The 15,623-nt window shown below is 53.1% G+C and overlaps 1 protein-coding gene across 1 annotated transcript in view; it reads left to right on the top strand.

The window, feature by feature from the left end:
* The window catches only part of srrm2 (serine/arginine repetitive matrix 2), a 46,865-nt gene extending 33,765 nt beyond the window's left edge, over positions 1–13,100 (top strand). The window contains exons 15-18 of the mRNA XM_078535615.1: positions 308–583; positions 3,233–3,346; positions 11,504–11,602; positions 12,497–13,100. Coding sequence (XP_078391741.1) covers positions 308–583; positions 3,233–3,346; positions 11,504–11,602; positions 12,497–12,506 — 499 coding nt within the window. The 3' untranslated portion in view covers positions 12,507–13,100. The remainder of the gene's footprint in view (positions 1–307; positions 584–3,232; positions 3,347–11,503; positions 11,603–12,496) is intronic.
* Positions 13,101–15,623: the final 2,523 nt, after the last annotated feature.

Below are 15,623 nucleotides of genomic sequence, written 5' to 3'. Positions count from 1 at the left end.
TCTCTCTGCCGCGCGCTCTCTCTCTCTGCCGCGCGCTCTCTCTCTCTGCCGCGCGCTCTCTCTCTCTGCCGCGCGCTCTCTCTCTCTGCCGCGCGCTCTCTCTCTCTGTGCCGCGCGCTCTCTCTCTGTGCCGCGCGCTCTCTCTCTGTGCCGCGCGCTCTCTCTCTGTGCCGCGCGCTCTCTCTCTGTGCCGCGCGCTCTCTCTCTCTGTGCCGCGCGCTCTCTCTCTCTGTGCCGCGCGCTCTCTCTCTGCCCCTTTCTCCGCTTTCTCTCACTCTCTCCCCTGCTTTCACCATTGCCCTTTTAGCAACACCGCCGTAAAACGCCACGGGCGCAGCCGCAGCTCCTCATCCGACCGGGGCAGACGCCGCTCCCGATCCCCGGCCCGGAGGGGGGCCCCAGGACACGGCCGGCAGCGCCGCAGCCCCAGCGAGCCCAGGCGCCGGGGGGGACGCGGGTCCCACCGCCGGCACCAGCGAGGGCGGACCTCCAGCAGCGTCTCCGGCAGCTCCTCGTCCCGATCGCGCTCAGCACCCCGGCGGAGAGCTGAGCCCAAGCGACGCTCCCCTCCACCTCACAGACGGTGAGTCGGTTTACGCCAGGGGAGGTGGGAGTTGGGGGTGGGGCGGGGGTGCGGTAAAAGAGAGAGGAAGGTGGAGGTCAGGCCGCAGCTAGATCAGCCGTGGTCCAATCTTAATGGTGGAGGAGACACGAGAGACCGAATGGCCCTAAAATTCATGTTCTCACATGCTCTCGTTGTACCCGTCCAACTCCTACACAGTCAAACCAAACACTTCCTGTTCGGGTCCATTGGGATTGTGTACGGTGGGAGTGAACGGGAAGGGGTTTGTGTCCATTGGGATTGTGTACAGTGGGAGTGAACGGGAAGGGGATTGTGTCCATTGGGATTGTGTACAGTGGGAGTGAACGGGAAGGGGTTTGGGTCCATTGGGATTGTGTACGGTGGGAGTGAACAGGAAGGGGTTTGGGTCCGTTGGGATTGTGTACGGTGGGAGTGAACGGGAAGGGGTTTGGGTCCATTGGGATTGTGTACGGTGGGAGTGAACGGGAAGGGGTTTGGGTCCATTGGGATTGTGTACGGTGGGAGTGAACGGGAAGGGGTTTGGGTCCATTGGGATTGTGTACGGTGGGAGTGAACGGGAAGGGGTTTGGGTCCATTGGGATTGTGTACGGTGGGAGTGAACGGGAAGGGGTTTGGGTCCATTGGGATTGTGTACGGTGGGAGTGAACGGGAAGGGGTTTGGGTCCGTTGGGATTGTGTACAGTGGGAGTGAACGGGAAGGGGTTTGGGTCCATTAGGATTGTGTACGGTGGGAGTGAACAGGAAGGGGTTTGGGTCCATTGGGATTGTGTACGGTGGGAGTGAACAGGAAGGGGTTTGGGTCCATTGGGATTGTGTACGGTGGGAGTGAATGGGAAGGGGTTTGGGTCCATTGGGATTGTGCACAGTGGGAGTGAACGGGAAGGGGTTTGTGTCCATTGGGATTGTGTACAGTGGGAGTGAACGGGAAGGGGTTTGTGTCCATTGGGATTGTGTACGGTGGGAGTGAACGGGAAGGGGTTTGGGTCCGTTGGGATTGTGTACAGTGGGAGTGAACGGGAAGGGGTTTGGGTCCATTGGGATTGTGTATAGCGGGAGTGAACGGGAAGGGGTTTGGGTCCGTTGGGATTGTGTATAGCGGGAGTGAACGGGAAGGGGTTTGGGTCCATTGGGATTGTGTACAGTGGGAGTGAACAGGAAGGGGTTTGGGTCCATTGGGATTGTGTACAGTGGGAGTGAACAGGAAGGGGTTTGGGTCCATTGGGATTGTGTACGGTGGGAGTGAACGGGAAGTGGTTTGGGTCCATTGGGATTATGCTCGGTGGGAGTGAACGGGAAGGGGTTTGGGTCCATTGGGATTGTGCACGGTGGGAGTGAACGGGAAGGGGTTTGTGTCCATTGGGATTGTGTACGGTGGGAGTGAACGGGAAGGGGTTTGGGTCCATTGGGATTGTGTACGGTGGGAGTGAATGGGAAGGGGTTTGGGTCCATTGGCATTGTGTACAGTGGGAGTGAACGGGAAGGGATTTGGGTCCATTGGGATTGTGTACAGTGGGAGTGAACAGGAAGGGGTTTGGGTCCATTGGGATTGTGTACAGTGGGAGTGAACAGGAAGGGGTTTGGGTCCGTTGGGATTGTGTACAGTGGGAGTGAACGGGAAGGGGTTTGGGTCCATTGGGATTGTGTATAGCGGGAGTGAACGGGAAGGGGTTTGGGTCCGTTGGGATTGTGTATAGCGGGAGTGAACGGGAAGGGGTTTGGGTCCATTGGGATTGTGTACAGTGGGAGTGAACAGGAAGGGGTTTGGGTCCATTGGGATTGTGTACAGTGGGAGTGAACAGGAAGGGGTTTGGGTCCATTGGGATTGTGTACGGTGGGAGTGAACGGGAAGGGGTTTGGGTCCATTGGGATTGTGCACAGGGGGAGTGAACGGGAAGTGGTTTGGGTCCATTGGGATTGTGTACAGTGGGAGTGAGCGGGAAGGGGTTTGGGTCCATTGGGATTGTGTACAGTGGGAGTGAACGGAAAGGGGTTTGGATCCATTGGGATTGTGTACAGTGGGAGTGAACGGGAAGGGGTTTGGGTCCATTGGGATTGTGTACAGTTAGAGTGAATGGGAAACCGTTTCATATCTGCTGTAGGAGCACCTTTCCATATTGGAAGCGGAAGAGAGAATGGGTTAGAGACATCTCCCCAGATACCGGAATGTGAGAGAGAGAGAGAGGGTTAGCGAGACCTCCCCAGATACAGGTGTGTGAGAGAGCGGGGGGTTAGAGAGACCTCCCCAGATACAGGAGTGTGAGAGAGAGAGGGGGTTAGAGAGACCTCCCCAGATACAGGAGTGTGAGAGAGAGAGGGGGTTAGAGAGACCTCCCCAGATACATGAGTGTGTGAGAGAGAGAGAGAGAGGGTTAGAAAGACCTCCCCAAATACAGGAGTGTGAGAGAGAGAGAGAGGGTTAGAGAGACCTCCCCAGATACAGGAGTGTGTGAGAGAGAGAGGGTTACAGAGACCTCCCCAGATACAGGAGTGTGTGAGAGAGAGAGAGAGGGTTAGAAACACCTGCCCAGATACAGGAGTATGAGACAGAGGGGTTAGAGACAGATGCATGTGACTGTACTGATCCACTTTGCATCATTCTCGCTTTCTCTCAATCTCTTCCCCCAACAGAAGGACACGGAGCCCACGGAAGCCGATCGACTCCTTGCGCGATTCCCGGTCGCTGAGTTATTCGCCAGTGGAACGGAGGCGATCTCGACAATCCAGGGACACCTATAGCAGACGGTAAACTGCTTCCCGTTCACTCCCACTGTACACAATCCCAATGGACCCAAAGCCCTTCCCGTTCACTCCCAATGTACACAATCCCAATGGACCCAAAGCCCTTCCCGTTCACTCCCACTGCATACAATCCCAATGGACCCAAACCCCTTCCCGTTCACTCCCACTGTACACAATCCCAATGGACCCAAACCCCTTCCCGTTTACTCCCACTGTACACAATCCCAATGGACCCAAACCCCTTCCCGTTCACTCCCACTGTACACAAACCCAATGGACCCATACCCCTTCCCGTTCACTCCCACTGTACACAGTCCCAATGGACCCAAACCCCTTCCCGTTCACTCCCACTGTATGCAATCCCAATGGACCCAAACCCCTTCCTGTTCACTCCCACTGTACACAATCCCAATGGACCCAAACCCCTTCCCGTTCACTCCCACTGTACACAATCCCAATGGACCCAAACCCCTTCCCGTTCACTCCCACTGTGCACAATCCCAATGGACCCAAACCCCTTCCCGTTCACTCCCACTGTACACAATCCCAATGGACCCAAACCCCTTCCTGTTCACTCCCACTGTACACAATCCCAATGGACCCAAACCCCTTCCCGTTTACTCCCACTGTACACAATCCCAATGGACCCAAACCCCTTCCCGTTCACTCCCACTGTACACAAACCCAATGGACCCATACCCCTTCCCGTTCACTCCCACTGTACACAGTCCCAATGGACCCAAACCCCTTCCCGTTCACTCCCACTGTATGCAATCCCAATGGACCCAAACCCCTTCCTGTTCACTCCCACTGTACACAATCCCAATGGACCCAAACCCCTTCCCGTTCACTCCCACTGTACACAATCCCAATGGACCCAAACCCCTTCCCGTTCACTCCCACTGTACACAACCCCAATGGACCCAAACCCCTTCCCGTTCACTCCCACTGTACACAATCCCAATGGACCCAAACCCCTTCCCGTTCACTCCCACTGTACACAATCCCAATGGACCCAAACCCCTTCCCGTTCACTCCCACTGTACACAATCCCAATGGACCCAAACCCCTTCCTGTTCACTCCCACTGTACACAATCCCAATGGACCCAAACCCCTTGCCATATGCTCCCATTGTACATCATCAGATAACAAGAAGGGTGTGTGTGGTCTGACTTTGTTGGATTTGGATGGGTTCAATAAGAGTCATTAAGAACATGAGAATTAGGAGCAGGAGTAGGCCATTCGGCCCTTCGAGGCTGCTCTGCCATTCAATAAGATCATGGCTGATCTGGTTATGGCCTCAACTCCATTTTCCTGTCTGTCCCCCCAGTAATCCTCGAATCCCTTATCGATCAAAAATCTGTCTTACTCAGCCTGGAATATGTTCAATGCCCCAGCCCCCACTGCTTTCTCGGGGAGAGGATTCCGCAGACTGACCACCCTCTGAGAGAGAAGAAATTCCTCCTCATCCCCATCTTCAACTGGAGACCCCTTATTCCGAAACTGTGCCGCCCCCCTCCGTAGACCCCCACACGAGGGGGAAACATCCTCTTAGCAACCACCTGTCGAGGTCCCCCTTAGAATCTTACCCGTTTCAATAAGATCACCTCTCATTCTTCTAAACTCCAATGGGTACAGGCCCAACCTGCTCAACCTTTCCTCACAAGACAAACCCCCTTCGTCCCAGGAACCAGCCGAGTGAATCTCTGAAAGGCCTCCAATACCCCTCCTTAAGTAAAGAGACCCAAATTGTCCACAGCGCTCCAGGTGCTGTTAGGAATTAGAGATAGTTTTAAGTTGTATGTGTATTGGGGTGTGTTAAGAATAAGGTATGTCTTTAAGTTTAAATTGTGTTTCTGGATTGGTGTGCTCACAGAGGGAGAATTTGAGTTTTAGTTTCACTTTAAAAGATGCCTGCGTTTTAATGAGATTTTATGACTCTTAAAGAGAAGGTAAAACAAGCACAAGGTAGAAAAAAAACTACTGTTGCCTAACAACAGCGGCCCAGAGAGAAAGAGGCCGGCCCCCTTGCACACACACAGAAACGGAAAGCATCTTGAGTTCAGTTGCTCTAAAGTTGAAAGGAGTTGCCAGCAGAAGCAGTACAGGAGAGGGACAGATAACAAGTCCCCCAACTAAATTTGAAACCAGCGACCAGGAGAGAAGATGGGCAAGTGGGAGCTGCAGGAAGCAGGTTTCCCCCAAAGAACAGAAGAAGGTGGGGGGTGGCAGGGGGAGTCCTGAGAAGGCCACCTCATCAAGGGGAACGAACGGGAATCTGGAAAATGCCCTGTTAAGTGACGTTAAGAGTGAGGAGCAGAGCAAGGCTCCAAGCTCAAAGGGAGAAGCGGCAGTACGCAGCTATAAAGCAAAGTAGGCTTGCGACAAGCCAGAAGATCCCCAGGGGACTGTGACTCGGGCATGTGAAGCAGTGGCGTCCTGTTGGCACAGCTGAGCACACGAGAATGAGAGAGTGCGTGGAAGGATGCTTGAATGCACGTGGCGATCCACGTCAGAAGGAGAGATCAAAGCCTTGGACGTGGACCCTCGCGGGAGGCGCCTGGGAGAAAGCGTCGTTTGGGAGAGGATTCCAAAGCGGGTCCTTCAAGTGTCGAGATTGGAAACCCTCGTGTGAAGGACGGAATTCAGTGAAACTGGTCAGCTCACGGTGTGACGAGTGTCCGGGGGGTGGTTGAGGAGAGACCCAGAGCATCTGTTTGGGGTGGTATCTGTCACTTGGTTTCAGAGTGTGGTGTGTCTGACCACAGGTCACCTATTGGTTTACCTGGACTGTACTTACTGTGAACATGAGACTATAAGGTAGCTTTTGTAACGTGTGTTATCCTTACAAATCTGCACATACGTGTAAAGGTGCAGTTGTGGGTGAAGGAGCATTGCAATATAGTTCATCCTTTCCTGTTTAATAAATGTTTTATTATTTTGTCAAAAGTTCATCAGCTGACTCCTGTGACTCTGCTCAGTGGCCGCTCTCCACGTACCTAAACAAAAAGATAAAAGTTAGGGCCTATCTCTCAAGCCGGGTTCCACCCTGAGATCTGGCTTGCCCAGCAGTGTCATCAGCTACCGATCATAACAAAGTGGGGGCTCGTCTGGGATTATCAGTTTAAGGTGAGATCTCTTTTTTGGGATTAGAAATTCTTTGACTATTGTGGGACCTGTGGTTTGCAGTGAAGCTCAACGTCAAACTGGAGGAACAGCAGCTCATCTTCCGATCAGGCACTTTACAGCCTTCCGGACAACTTCAGACCATGAACTCTGTTCTCCATTCCCACCCCTTTTTCATTCCTCCCCTCCACCCCCCCTTTTCTATATTCATTTTTATTTTTAATTTATTTTTTCCACTTATTTTCATCATCATTATTTTTAAATTTGTTTCCATTTTTTATTCATTGTTTCATCCCCAGCTTCTAGCCTATTTTTTGATCCTTTTCCCCCACCACCACCTCCTGCCCCCACCCCACCCCACCCCACGAAGGCCATTGGTCACTCTACGGAGCGCTTACCCGGGTCTGGCCATTATCGCGTTCTGCTTTCCACCCTTAATTGTCACCATTAGCGTCTCCTTCAACCAATGCCACCACTATTGACAACCCTTTGAACCCGGCTTGATAGGCCCTAACTTTTATTTTTTGTTTCCTGAAAGGCCTGGATAGAGGTGGACGTGGGGAAGATGTTTCCATTAGTAGGAGAGACTAGGACCCGGAGGGCACAGCCTCAGAGTAAAGGGAAGACCTTTTTAGAACAGAGATGAGGGAGAAACTTCTTTAGCCAGAGAGTGGTGAATCTATAGAATTCATTGCCACAGAAGGCTGTGGGAGGCCAGGTCATTGAGTGTATTTAAGACCGAGATAGATAGGTTCTTGACTGGTAAGGGGATCAAAGGTTACGGGGAGAAGGCGGGAGAATGGGGTTGATAAACTTATCAGCCATGATCGAATGGCGGAGCAGGCTCGATGGGCCGAATGGCTTAATTTCTGCTCCTATGTCTTATGGTCTTTAGTTTATGACATCTTTTTTGCAATCTCTCCTTTGCCTCCACCTATCACTGGCCTTCTATCCAGCTTCACCTGTCCCACCAGCGCACCCCCCCACCCCACCCCCCACCCCCCCCTTAAACAGTATATATTTCTCCACATTTCTACTCCCCTTTAGCTCTGAAGGAGAGTCATACGGACTCGAAACGTTACCTCTCGTGTCTCTCTCTCTCTCTCTCTCTCCGCGGACGCTGTCAGACCTGCTGAGTTTGATGGATTCTCGTGAGGCCAGGGAAATCGAAGGTTATCGGGGAATTAGCTGGGAACGCGGACACTGAAGCCCAAGAAGATCAGCCGCGATCTGATTGAATGGCGGAGCAGGCTCGAGGGGCCGAATGGCCCACTCCTGCTCCTACTTCTTGCGTTCTGTGGATTGTGATGCAGCGAAAAAGCTACTCGAAGCACACAGGAGTTGGCCCCTGAGGCATACAGTCAAAAATTTCGGAATATAAGATTCGGAATATGGACAGGCCTATATTTGAGTGTGAGGGGGTAAAGCAAGGTAATTTTGACCATTGGATGCGGGCATTTAAAGATAGAGGTGACGTACGAAGCTCTTGTGGGGAAATAATTCTCCTGGCAGAATTTAAAGACTCCCTCCCTCCTGTAGCTAGAACCCACGTTGAAGACCAGGAGGCTAAAACAGCTAGACGGGCAGCGGAGGTGGCTGACGATGATGAACCGGTCCGGCCCCCTCACCTTCCTGGCATCCCCAGGAGCCCTGAGGAGGACGGGAGATGGGAAGGTGAAAGGAAGGGCAAGAGGCCAGGGAAGAGAAGGGTACAGCTGGGAACACCCCGGGAATACCTCCTCAGGCCGGGTGCCGAGGGCGAAAGTGACATCCGAACGTTTCCGCTGCGACGAGGTGGGGCAGGTGCGGGTGGGTTGCTGGGAAGTAAACGGGCAGACCTGTTAACCGTCGTAGGAAGGCCTGAGGAAGCCTCGGGAATGGCTGCATCAAGAAAGGGAAATGGTTGTTAAAACTGTAACGGTGGTACTGGTGACACATGTTCCCTCAGAACCTACAGGAAAAGGGCGGGGGCGGGGGGGCTATGGTTCAGGATAGCCCAGAGAATTCTCCTTGGATCACTGGTGAAGGAAGTCGGGCTGGCGACAGAGGGCCTAGATGTTTTGTCTCAAAGGGCGAAGTGTTTCCCTTCCTCTGCCAACAACAGAGTAAGCAAACAAATCGAACTGTTGAGAGATACGGGGGAGGGTGGGGGCTTGATCAATCGCTGATGCAATTTGCGTTCCAGATAGCGTCGTGAGGGGAAAAGTATTAATAAGGGGCGTCAGTGGAATTTATGAACCTGTTTCTCTGCGCCCAGTCAGCTTAAAAGTGGTAAGTGGAATTGTTGCAGTGGGAATTATTCCTAGATCACCCGTCGAAGGGGTAGATTTTCTGCTGGGTAATGATTTGGCCAGCGGAGACAGGAATGTCGGCGGGTGTGGATCACGCTGATCTTAACCAACTCCCGTGGCCAAAAAATGAAACGCTTACGGCCGGTAACAAACAACGGAAGGAAAACCCGATTGACGAAGGAAATCAGCTTTCGAGTGCGAAAGAGGAGTTTTCTTCTTGTGGGGGGCAGGGGGGGGAAGAAAAAAAAACCCGAGAATTGGTGAGAACGGTGGAGGAGCGGTCATAGAAAAGTAGAACGACTTAACTGAGGACTCGAAACGTCTAAATGATACAAACCGACGGAAGCAAATTTTAACAAAGATCAGTCTTCAGTTAAAACTCCCAACGAGCTTCAAGCATCAGTAGTTTCTGCGGAAGTGTGGAAACTGCCCGGAACAAGAATAGGAATTGTCGGTCGATCGGAATAATCAGGTTGAGCGCAGAAATTAAAAACCGAAGACTGGACGAACTGTTAGAACCTCACCGTGGAAGTTGTCCCTGCGACTTAAAACCCCCCTCGCTAGATTGTGGTCCAGTTGAGCCAGGAACCGACCCGAGTCAAATTACTGGCGCGTCGACCTCGCTGGTGGACGGTGCGAAAACGAGTAAAGTGCCCGGCGCCGGCAAGAGTTGGAAATTGAGGAACGTCTTCAAAAAAAAGGACTGAAATCGCGAAATGACCCTCCCAGGCCAGTGACTGGAGACGATTGACTTACGAGCGCTGGCCGGTGTTCGCACGCATAATGCAGCGGTCGGAATCCAGGCGAGTGGGACGGGTTTTGAATGGTCTTCGGCACAGGAGAGGCGTGGTACAGTTCGTGGGATTTCTAAGGCACGAGTGTAGTTCGTGGGTTATACAAAAGAGTTGAAGCGTTAGAACGAACTATGGAACTCCACAGAGGGGGAATAATTGACACCGCTCAAAGAGAAGTGGGAAATACCTGTTCAAAAATGGGGTCGGGATGAAACGGCTAGATCGCGAAACGTTTATGGATCAAACCAAACGGGAGTATGAAACCCTTTTTGGCGCGGGGAGGGAAAAAAAGCATTTTGACGGCATCCTCGAAACGACAAAAAAAAAAGAGGTCTTGACCATCGAAGAAATGAGACGTCAACACACGCAAATGCCAAATTTGACTTGGCTAAATCGAAATGAGAGTTTACCACGTTTTGAGTTGGGAAAATGAGCTTGAAGATGGAATTATGCCTACGGTTAGCGAAAAGGATGATTGGGCTGTGGCCTTAAACGAAACATTCTTTGCTGGCTTAAGTACCGGTTATAAGAGGAATAAGAGAGACAAGGGTTGAGTTACGATGCTGTTACGATGTACAAATTCTGCTCATCTTGTTAACGTTTATGGACTTTGTTTTTTGTTTCTTAAATCTTTGCAGTTGTACGATAAAACGCGTAGTCGTGAAACGAGGTGCAAAAGTTTATTGGTATAGACTGTAATAAGCTATTGTTAGAGGTGGTGCGAAGCGGATGTTAGGCCATTAGAAAGAAACCTTCACTGCTGTGAAGCCTCCTTTCTTTCGAGGGAGAATGGTGTTAGGAGCTAGAGGTAGCGTAAGTCAGTTGTACGTGTAGTTGGGTGTGTTAAGAATGAGGCATATCTTTTAAGTTTAATTTGTGTTTCTGGATTGGTGCCTTAAGAAATTTTAGTTTCACTTTAAAAATGCCTACATTTTAGTTAGACTTTACGACTCTTGAAGGGAAGGCGAAGCAAACAGAAGGAGCGGTGGTCCAGAGAGCGAGAGGCCAAACGCACGCGCCTGCACACAGACTGAAGCCGGGGCGAAGGTGCGGGGTCCCGAGAAGTCCTTCCCGTCGAGGGGACCGGGCAGGAATGCGGCAGGGGGCCCCGTGAGGTGGAGTTAAGAGGGCAGGAAGCAACTTCAAAGCAACGCAGTCTTGCGAGAGCACACGAGAGAGAGAGAGCGAGAGAGAGTGCGTGCGTGGAACGAAGTTTGAATGCATGGTGGCGATCCAGGGGAGAGGGACATCAGAATGAGAGGGCGGACGCCTGTGGGGAGGTGACCGAGGGCAAGCGTTCGGGGGAGGATTCCAAAGCCAGTTCTTGGGAGAGTGGAAACCCTCGTGTGAAGGACGGAGTTCAGAGAGACCGGTCGGCTCACGGTGTTTATTATCCTGTTAAAGGTTCACCAGCTGATTCCTGTGACTCTGTTCAGTAGCCCCTCTCCACACACCTAAACCAATAACTTAAAAGTTAGGATCCACCAACTCGCATTCCGCCCTGGGATCTGGATCTAACTTGCCCTGTAGTCACATCAGCTGTGATCATAACAGCCCGGTCTCACCACAATGCCCTGTACAGCTGTAGCTAGACTTCCTGACTTCTATACTCCATCCTCCTCACATTCCATTTGGTCCCCCTCCAACTTCCCCCCCCCCGCCCCCTAATCATTGGCTGTACCTGAATATTAACTTTTTGTGATTCGTGCACCAGGACACCCAGATCCCTCCGTACCGCAGGGTTCTGCAATTTGGGGGAGCTATGGAAGGGAGTGGCAAGAGTGGGATGAGACAGGGTGGGAGGTGGGCAGAATCCCGGTGAGATTACCGGGGCCTCGGTCAGTGAAAACCCGGCTCCGACTTGTTGGGTCAGATCCCTTGCTTGTGTCTGAATGCTGTGAGATAGCCTGGTTGACGCACCTCCTCTTTTTCTGCCGGTTGAGTACAGAGACCGAGAGCGTCGGAGGAGGCACTCGGACAGTGAATCGCCAGTGAGGAAGAGACGCCACGACTCGCCCAGTCCTCGGGACCGGAGGAGGTACCGCAGGTACGGATAAGTATCAGTGTCACTGCCGAGTTAATTCCCAACCCTTCCTGTTCGCTCCCACCGTACACACCCCCAACGGACCCAAACCCCATCCCGTTCGCTCCCACCGTACACAACCCCAACGGACCCAAACCTCTTCCCGTTCAGTCCCACTGTACACAATCCCAACGGACCCAAACCCCTTCCCGTTCACTCCCACCGTACACAACCCCAACGGACCCAAACCTCTTCCTGTTCACTCCCACTGTACGCAATCCCAACGGACCCAAACCTCTTCCCGTTCACTCCCACCGTACACAACCCCAACGGACCCAAACCTCTTCCCGTTCACTCCCTCTGTACACAATCCCAATGGACCCAAACCCCTTCCCGTTCACTCCCACCGTAAACAATCACAACGGACCCAAACCCCTTCCCGTTCACTCCCACTGTACACAATCCCAATGGACCCAAACCCCTTCCCATTCACTCCCACTGTACACAATCCCAATGGACTCAAACCCCTTCCAGTTCATTCCTACCGCACACAATCCCAATGGATCCACACCCCTTCCCGTTCACTCCCACCGTACACAATCCCAATGGACCCAAACCCCTTCCAATGCACTCCCACTGTACACAATCCCAATGGACCCAAACCCCTTCCCGTTCACTCCCACTGTACACAATCCCAACGGACCCAAACCCCTTCCCGTTCACTCCCACTGTACACAATCCCAACGGACCCAAACCCCTTCCCGTTCACCCCCACTGTACACAATCCCAATGGACCCAAACCCCTTCCCGTTCACTCCCACCGTACACAATCCCAGCGGCCCCGGGTCCCACCTCTCTGCGCTTGTCTCTGCTGACACCCCCTCCATTGCTCTCTCCCTCTCTCTTTTTCTCTTCCAGATCTCCTTAGACCCGGTTTCCCCGGCATCGGACACCATCCTCCTCCCTTGGATTGGACATCTTCCTGCTTCGTTTTAGGTTCTTCCCCACCCCACCCCAACCCCACCATCTCCCCATCCCTCCCCTTCCAGAGACTGTGAAGAGCAAACCTTGTATTATTTTCCCTTTTTTTTTGCGTTTATATCTTTATTATTTTGTGATTTTTGTTTTTCTTCCTCTCGTGTTTTTTTTTTAAAAAAAAAGCTAAGATGGACCGCGTTCGGTCTATCGAGACATTCGGAAAAGACGGCCGGTGGGTGGGTCATGTCGGGAGGAAGGCCCCCTTTCCCCGCCCGTAAAAGGGTGGGGGAAGCCGTTTTACATTCGGGGCCGTGTTTCCCCCAACCCACCCGCCCCCTCTCGGACGTTTCAGAAGCCAAAAAACGCCCACCGTTGGGGGTTTCCACCCACAAACGCCCCTGCCCCCTTTCCCTTCCCCTTCCCCTTCCTGCCCGCTTCTGTAACACACACCCCCTTCCCTTCAACACGAAGACACACACACACACACGCACACACACGCCACGAGAAAAATACAATAAAATTAATGGTTGACAAACCTGTTCTTAAACAAGTGTCTGTTGGCAGTGTGGAAGGGGGGTACTGAACGCCGTTGGCTTGCGCGGACGCGGAGGCTTGGGTCGCGCGCGTGTTGAGCTGGCGCGGAGTTTTTTTTATTTCGGGCCTTGGTCTCGCGTTTCGATCTCCTCGCCCCCCCAGCGTGCAAACCCTGCCCCCTGGTACCCTGAGAGAGAGAGCTGTCCACTGACTGGTGTCTCTCAGTCCCCTCTCTCTCTCTCAGGGAGATATCTGTACACTGACTGGTGTCTCTCAGTCCCCTCTCTCTCTCTCTCGGAGATATCTGTGCACACTGGTGTCTCTCAGTCCCTCTCTCTCAGTGAGATATCTGTACACTGACTGGTGTCTCTCAGTCCCCTCTCTCTCTCTCAGGGAGATATCTGTACACTGACTGGTGTCTCTCAGACCCCTCTCTCTCTCAGGGAGATATCTGTACACTGACTGGTGTCTCTCAGTCCTCTCTCTGTCTCAGGGAGATATCTGTACACTGACTGGTGTCTCTCAGTCCCCTCTCTCTCTCAGGGAGATATCTGTACACTGACTGGTGTCTCTCAGTCCCCTCTCTCTCTCAGGGAGATATCTGTACACTGACTGGTGTGTCTCAGTCCCTCCATGAAGCTGTAATATCTTAATGTTCACATGTGAATTGCGGCAAGTGCGAGATGGAGATTTTGGGGTGATGTGGGGGGGGGGTGGGAGCGCGAAAGCTCGACAGTATCTCTGGCCTTCAGGTGAACCCCTGTGGCCACCTTGCCAAGCAAAGGAAGCTTTTGCAGCTTCTGAACACTGCTCGAGGAGGCTGCTGGTGTGGCCTGGGGTGGTGGAAGGGTGCGAGGAAGGGGTTCCCACGCCAAAATAAAACTTCCATCAAAACTCTTTCATCCGGCACTCATCCGGATACACTCAGGAATTCCAAATTTCAAAACGATCGCCAATATTTACGCGGCGGCAGGACAGGGTGCTGATTGCTTGGCAAGTGAACTCTGATTGGCCGAGGCGTTGCCGTGAGGAAAACAGTGGGTAACCATAGGCTCCCCACGTTTGACCCCAAAAAAAAGGGGGGCGCAAGGCCCCCTGTGTATCTCACTCTGAGCAGGCATAAATGAGCCGTGCTGGGAGCTCGATCGATCGCTTGCAGTTAGTGTAGCTATTAGCGCACCCAGGATTGTTCAGCAAGTGCTGTCCCCGTCGCACCGTCATATCTGACCGCCGCGGCTTGGGGAGCCTATCAGTCCCCACCCCTCCCCCCCATTACTTTCTCTGCGGCCGGTCGGAGCGGACTAGCCAACCAGCCGGCGCGCTTTGCCCTTGCGGTATAAATTGTTGTGAGAGTCTGAAATTCGTCGTTCTTTTCTGTGTCCCGATCGGAGCGCGAGACGGAAGGCGCCCGTCGCCTCTCTGCTCCGCCATGTTCGCGTTCGGTGCTGAGCGACTGTTCATCGTCAAGGCTGTGGGCTTCCAGTGGCTGGGGAGAGCCCTCCAGAACTAAATGACTCCGACGGCGCTGCATGTCGACGACTTGGGACATTCAATGCACCGTGAACTCCCAGTGGCAACCACACTCTTTTCCACCACACCCCACACCCTCTACTCGATGGAAATTAAAGGAGTGCAGCTTCTAATTTCTTTTTAAACAATTCTTTCTGGAGCAAGTTGCCATTGCAAACAGCACAGAGATCTCGGGGGAGCTGGTGGAGGTTACAGAGATAGGGAGGGGTGTAGGGGCTGGAGGAGGTTACAGAGATAGGGAGAGTTGTAGGGGCTGGAGGAGGTTACGGAGATAGGGAGGGGTTGGAGAAGGTTACAGAGTTGGGGAGGGTTGTAGGGGCTGGAGGAGGTTACAGAGATAGGGAGGCGTGTAGGGGCTGGAGGAGGTTACGGAGATAGGGAGGGGCGTAGGGCCTGGAGCAGGTTACAGAGATAGGGAGGGGCTGGAGGAGGTTACAGAGATAGGGAGGGGCTGGAGGAGGTTACAAAGATAGGGTTGTAGGGGCTGGAGGAGGCTACAGAGATAGGGAGGGTTGTAGGAGGTTACAGAGATAGGGGTGTAGGAACTGGAGGAGGTTACAGAGATAAGGAGGGCTGTTGGGGCTGGAGGAGGTTACAGAGATAGGGAGGGGTGTCGAGGCTGGAGGAGGTTACAGAGATAGGGAGGGGTGTAGGGGCTGGATGACGTTACAGAGATAGGGAGAGTTGCAGGGGCTGGAGGAGGTTACAGGGTTAGTGAGGGTTGTAGGGGGTGGAGGAGATTACAGAGATAGGGAGGGCTGCAGGGGCTGGTTGAGGTTACAGAGATATGGAGGGTTGCAGTGGCTGGAGGAGGCTACAGAGATAGGGAGGGGTGTAGGGGCTGGAGGAGGTTACATTGATAGGGAGGGGTGTAGGGGCTGAAGGAGGTTACAGGGTTAGGGAGGGTTGTAGGGGCTGGAGGAGGTTACGGAGATTGGGAGGGGCGTAGGGCCTGGAGCAGGTTACAGAGATAGGGAGGGGCTGGAGGAGGTTACAGAGCTAG

The sequence above is a fragment of the Cetorhinus maximus genome, unplaced genomic scaffold, assembly GCF_964194155.1.
Source record: "Cetorhinus maximus unplaced genomic scaffold, sCetMax3.hap1.1 HAP1_SCAFFOLD_558, whole genome shotgun sequence".
Lineage (NCBI taxonomy): Eukaryota > Metazoa > Chordata > Chondrichthyes > Lamniformes > Cetorhinidae > Cetorhinus > Cetorhinus maximus.
The sequence above is the reverse complement of the archived record's forward strand: the minus strand, read 5'-3'. Positions and strand labels throughout refer to the sequence as shown.